The 5996-nt window shown below is 48.5% G+C and overlaps 2 protein-coding genes across 2 annotated transcripts in view; both read left to right on the top strand.

The window, feature by feature from the left end:
- Positions 1 to 170, top strand: part of MAA_00370 (DEAD-like helicase) — a gene marked incomplete at both ends in the record, with an annotated part of 1902 nt that extends 1732 nt beyond the window's left edge. The window contains one exon of the mRNA XM_007818368.2: positions 12 to 170. Coding sequence (XP_007816559.2) covers positions 12 to 170 — 159 coding nt within the window. The remainder of the gene's footprint in view (positions 1 to 11) is intronic.
- An 816-nt stretch (positions 171 to 986) lies between these two features.
- MAA_00369 (DDE superfamily endonuclease, CENP-B-like protein) lies at positions 987 to 2999 on the top strand (the record flags this gene model as incomplete). Its single annotated transcript, XM_007818367.2, has 2 exons — positions 987 to 1397; positions 1443 to 2999. The coding sequence occupies 2 exons, from the start codon at positions 987 to 989 to the stop codon at positions 2997 to 2999; spliced, it is 1968 nt and encodes a 655-aa protein (XP_007816558.2).
- Positions 3000 to 5996: the final 2997 nt, after the last annotated feature.

Below are 5996 nucleotides of genomic sequence, written 5' to 3'. Positions count from 1 at the left end.
CACAACAACAGGCTTCAACTTGTTACAATGCACCCAGGACGGAACATTTCCCCGAATTCGGTTTTGAGCAGTCAGTTTCATGGTATCTCCATGATGAATTCGGTTCATTGCTGTGGTTTTCGCGCTGTGTCCGGGACATCCCCGAGGTACAAATACTACGGGCTAACTAATCTGGCTCTGCTTCATGTTAAAAACTATAACGGTTCAAGCCGCCTACCACCAACTCCCCCAGCGGGTTGTTTCTAGAAGCTTATGTGGAGGCGTATTGAGAATATATAAGGCGTTGTTATCATGTTACGGCGCTATATACTTTCCTTTTCTGCTCCATCTTGATGGTACACAGCTTAGGGACTAGTTAGTTGAATCAACTCGCTAGAAGCCTTTCACAAAAACAGCTTCCAGAATGGCAGATAGCAATGCAGCCTGAAACCAACCAGACCATTCAGTCGCCAGGATAGTGTCACGTTATGAGGCCCATTGTTAACTAAGTTGCTTCGTAAAATTATTGTTGTTGTCCACCCCCTACACTCTAGAAACTGAAGACAGTTAATACTCTTGGAATACGGTTTCCACTTGCCACTCTTGTGGCAAAAAGCACTTGCGTGTTTAGATCAACAGATGCAGTTTTATCCGACCCTACTCAGGGTGAGGTCGATATCCAGCAGATTGTGACGGTACAAGGCACGAACAAGGTCGAGTGCGACTTGGATAAAGCGATTATTCACAAGGAGAAAAAGAGAACCCCTAAAAGGAACTCTGGCTGAAGCTTTTTACACAATGTTCACAAAGTGAGACATTCATTAAACAGGCAGGTCACATGATTCCCTCACACAGATGGTCAATTCAATGTCTGACGATGAGATATGTAACTTACGTGGACAAGAAGGATGTGGATTGGTAGAGATTTATGAGAATATTGCCTCTTAATATTCACATCTTACTCCCACTTTGCACACTCGACATCAACCGACAATTACTCAATAACCATGGCGCCAATTGATGAGGCGCTTGCTTTCCTGAAATCGTCAGAATCTGTTAATTATGCTGAGACTGCAAGGCGCTTCAATTGTGACGAGACTACGCTACGACGCCGACATCAAGGCAAACAGCGGTCAAGACGGGATGCTGACAGATTGTATAAGTCACGTCTGTCAAAACAACAAGAACGAGATCTTATTGCCTATATTCATAAGCTTTCATCACGTGGCATTCCACCTACCCTACCTATGATAAAGAACTTCGCCCAGGATATCGCGAAAATCAAGGTCGGAAAGGACTGGCCGTACAGCTTCGTTCGACGCAATCATATTGAGTTAGGTTGCACATGGTTCGATGGGTTAGACATCGCGCGAAAGAGAGCCGACAATGCCTCTAGGTATAAGGCTTATTTTGAGCTTGTAAGTCAATGCGCGAAGCTTCCCTTTCACCGCTGACGATGGAAGATCCGCGCCAAAATTGAGAAATACAACATCCTGCCCTGCAACACGTATAACGTGGATGAGAAAGGATTTCTCTTGGGTGTGATTAATCGAACAAAGAGAGTATTTTCCCTAAATGTCAAAAAGCAAGGCAAATTGCTCGGTGCATCGCAAGATGGCAATCGATCCTGGATTACGTTCCTGGCATGCGTCAGCCAGGACATGACATCGCTGCCCCCATTTCTCATCTACCAAGGCAAGCCAGGACAAGTCCAAGATTCTTGGCTCACGGAATTTGACCCAGAGCATCAATCCGCCTTCTTTACAACCTCAGAGACGGGGTGGACAAATCACGAGCTTGGAAAAGAGTGGCTAATTGGCGTTTTCGATCGCTTTACCAAGGCGAAAGCTCGTAATGGTCGTGATTATCGCCTTCTTATTACCGATGGCCACTCTAGCCATGTCAATATGGACTTTCTGGAGTGGTGTGAGCAGCACCGGATTATCGTAGCGGTGTTTCCCCCCCATTCCACGCATCGGCTACAGCCCTTGGATGTGTCACTATTCAGTCCCCTCTCAACCGCATACTCAAACCAGCTTATCCAGTGGACAGCAAAAACACAAGGGCTTATTAGTCTATCGAAACGTGAGTTCTGGACTTTGTTTTGGAACGCATTTGAGACTTCCTTCTCTCCCGAGAACATGGCGAGTGGGTGGAAACGAACTGGTCTCATGCCTTTTGACCCAGATGTCGTCTTATCACAGATCACTGAGAAAGAACAAGACGATTCGGATACAGGTGGCGACTCGGCAGAATCACTAGCCCTCCAGCAACCTACTGCCCGAGATTTACGCCGACTTGTTGACAAGGTAGTCGACAAATCCGCTGTCGATGCTGACCGCAACAGCCGAAAGCTGAAGAGCACTCTCGAAAGCCTTCAATCTGAGGTTGAACTGCTTCGATATGAGAACCAAGGACTCCGTGAGACAATCATTCATGAGAAGCAGCGCAGACAGCGCGGTAAAGCCCTGAAAGATCTACTCTTTGATCGCACAGATCCTAACTCAGCTCAGGTGTTTAGCCCAGCAAAAGTCGCTCAAGCTCGCCTAAGGAAAGCGGCGATGGACGCCCAAAAGAAAGAGGAGATTCTGCAGAAGGAAACGCAAAAGGTTCAGCGACATCAAAAGGCGGCGGAGCGAAAAGCTCTTGCTCTGGAAAAGAGGAGGCAACGAGAGGCGGAAATGGAGAGAAAACGGCAGGTAAAGGAAGCCAGACAGCAAGAGAAGGAGACCAATCGGCAGATTCGGCAAGACCTTAACCGTCGCAATCCGGAGATAGTACATGTAATGCAGCATGAACGACAGGTGGCATCGGAAGATCGCGAGAAGAGTCATGACGTTCGAGACGAGATAATCGTCGCTCTTCCACTCAGGGTGGCGATCAACTCAACGTCAATCATGAGGTTGTCAACCTGGTTGACGTCAATCAACCCAACCAAACTCAACGTAGCATACTCTCACTGGCCAATCAAGATAGCAATGCAGCCTGAAACCAACCAGACCATTCAGTCGCCAGGATAGTGTCACGTTATGAGGCCCATTGTTAACTAAGTTGCTTCGTAAAATTATTGTTGTTGTCCACCCCCTACACTCTAGAAACTGAAGACAGTTAATACTCTTGGAATACGGTTTCCACTTGCCACTCTTGTGGCAAAAAGCACTTGCGTGTTTAGATCAACAGATGCAGTTTTATCCGACCCTACTCAGGGTGAGGTCGATATCCAGCAGATGGTCAATTCAATGTCTGAAGATGAGATATGTATATCCTTCCTTTGCAACGGTTCCGCAGACGTCACCACAGGCCAGGAATCTGTCCGCTGCATGGGGCGGGCTTACCGCCTCGGATGGGGATGAGACCTCTTGGAAGAAGCTGGCTATCTTATGAGCAACCGTTCCAGTAGCGTAATTGACCTCGAAGGATTTGGGCGAGGACGAGCGTCACTTAGGTGGACAAGAAGGATGTGGATTGGTAGAGATTTATGAGAATATTGCCTCTTAATATTCACATCCTTGCGTTAAATATTTTTCGGCTCTTTCTAGCACTGAAGTTAAATTCACTCTTCTACGTCATCTCCAACCAGAAGAAGAGTGGGGGATGGGAGCTGCAGACCCAACACAACAGCCCATCTTCTGATCCGCATATGCAAACCGAAGCGTCGAATCCTGCTCTACGTTTCGTCCCCTGGCGCACGCCAAATGACGAGTCGGGTCTTTTTCCCATTTAACCAGGTAATGTGGGCAATCAGCTTGTCCTCCTCCTGTTCGATACAGTCTACGGAGTGAACTTCACCCCTCCAAGATCCCAGGAGCGGGTACCACCACTGTGCGCGGTTGGCCACTGTCACGTCCGTGAGGACAACCTGCTGTTGTCGCTTCTTCGTCGCTCCTATTCTTAGAGTTGTCCCGAGCCGTTTCCCTTTCTTCTTTGTAATGATCTTTTTGCGCCGTGCGATACATTTATTGTATCGCATGACAAATTGGGGCACACACTCTCTATGCCGCTGGTTAGCACCGGGTCTTCTTGACGGCCTGAGGGATCCTACATCAAGCTCTCTTCAGGCTCCCACGTTGTTTCACCGCAACCCTTCCACTTGACGCAATACTGCATTGTCCCCTAAGCAATATTAGCCTCGTCCTCTTAAACTCATGTTGTCGATATACATATACATCTGGGGCGATCATATGGTCCTTGATTGCCTGGACGGTATACCTGGTAATCGTAAGTTGAAGCAAGCTATTGGGGCATGCACTGCTGCTCTACCAATTTCCATTACGCCCGGCCACTTTTTTGCCGACTCCATTCGTGTGAAAAGAGGCTACAGGTGGTTCAGAATGGATTGTGAAGTCAACATCGTCGTAGGACTCAAAGGCGTTTCGCGCACGACCCGGCTGGGGTCTGTGGGCTCTTAGGTTATACCGGTTCCCTCTTCCGATGTGCTCTGGGAATGCCATGTCCTACGAATATTTCCTGCAAGTGCAGAGTATCAGGCATTTTAAGCTTATTGCAGCTGACAAAGTGCTTGATCTTATTTTGGGTACGGCCGGTGAAATCGAGCGAATTCTATGACTTTATCATCTGAGTTACGTAGATACCCTACAAGAGTATGAGTATGACAGGACAGTGCGGTACTGCCTTTACCCCTCTGCACACGTGTCAATTTGGTTCCATTTCATCAGGACAACCGGGTCAATTTGGTTCCATTTCATCAGGGCAACCGGGTTGTGACAAAAAAACAGTAACAACTATCATCGTATTATACAATAAATGGATGAGAGGGCGTGAGCATATGTGATGAGTTTTGGGATGGAGGGGAATTGACTACCGGAACAGGATAGCCATTGTCTCTTCAGCAAATATGCTAGAATCAGTCGGGCAGTAGTGGGTCAGGGAAGCAAAGTGTTGTGAGGTGATGTGTTCAATTCCTAATCCCGTCAAGGTATGGATGCGGACACTGCCCAAATGACCGGAGTTGGCGTCCTATTCAGCGGACAGCTAGTCCCAGCGGAAGCAGTTTTAAGTAGTGGGTCACTGAAGCATGACTCTGCACCAAGACCGATCATTATTTTGTCGTCACCCAAGAGAGTGTCAGAAATACGGCGGCGCTACTGGACGGCCGATCTAACGCAACTTCGTCAAATCTACACATACTGGCGCAGCCGAGCCAGAGCAGCGAGACGAGAAGGATAGACTGAAGGAGAGCTCGGCAAGACGGTCAAGCCGCAGCCAAACAATATCATATTACCATTCGACAACAGAAGAAATCTCGCTGGGATGCCTTCTTGGCGGATAACGACAACATCCAAGACTTGGAGTGACGCGACGTTCGGCAAAGTACCGCAACTCGTTAGGGCAGGCAAAACCCGGACAACCTGCAATAAAGACCAAGCGCAGAGTTGCTGGCCACCTTTTTTCCGGCCCTACCGGACGATAATGACGATGAGGGAGATAGGCCCCAACGACTTCCCGTGCACATGCCAGATCTCACTATGGAGGAAGTTGAGCGCTAGCTGCTAGCTGCTAAATCTTGGAAGGCACCTGGCGAAGAGGGCTCACCTATGGTGGTCTCGAAGGAAGTCTGGCCAGCGGTGAAAGACAGGGTGCTAGTGTTGTTTCGCGTATCACTGGATCAAGGGTCACTGCCCGACCTGTGGTGACATGCAAAGACTATACCTCTGAAAAAGCCGAAATAAGGCTGACTATGCGATGGCTAAGGCCTGGAGACCATATTTCGCTCCTATCCACACTTGGTAAACTGCTAGAAGCTGTGATTGCAGAAAGAATATCTCATGTAGTCGAGACATATGGACTGCTGCCCACGAACGACTTCGGAGCTCGTAAACATCGGTCGGCAGAGCAAGCATTGCGGCTCCAGCAAGAGCAGATACACGCGGCATGGAGAGGGAACCGAGTTCTCCGCCTGATCAGTTTCGGTGTGAAGGGAGCGTATAACGGCGGGCTAGAGGGATCCCAGAGAAGGTGCTCAGTGGATTGAAGCCTTCTGTTCAAACCGCACAGCC

The sequence above is a fragment of the Metarhizium robertsii genome, assembly GCF_000187425.2.
Source record: "Metarhizium robertsii ARSEF 23 chromosome Unknown MAA_Scf_3, whole genome shotgun sequence".
In the NCBI taxonomy this organism is placed as follows: domain Eukaryota; kingdom Fungi; phylum Ascomycota; class Sordariomycetes; order Hypocreales; family Clavicipitaceae; genus Metarhizium; species Metarhizium robertsii.
This window is presented reverse-complemented; position numbering and strand designations above follow the sequence as displayed.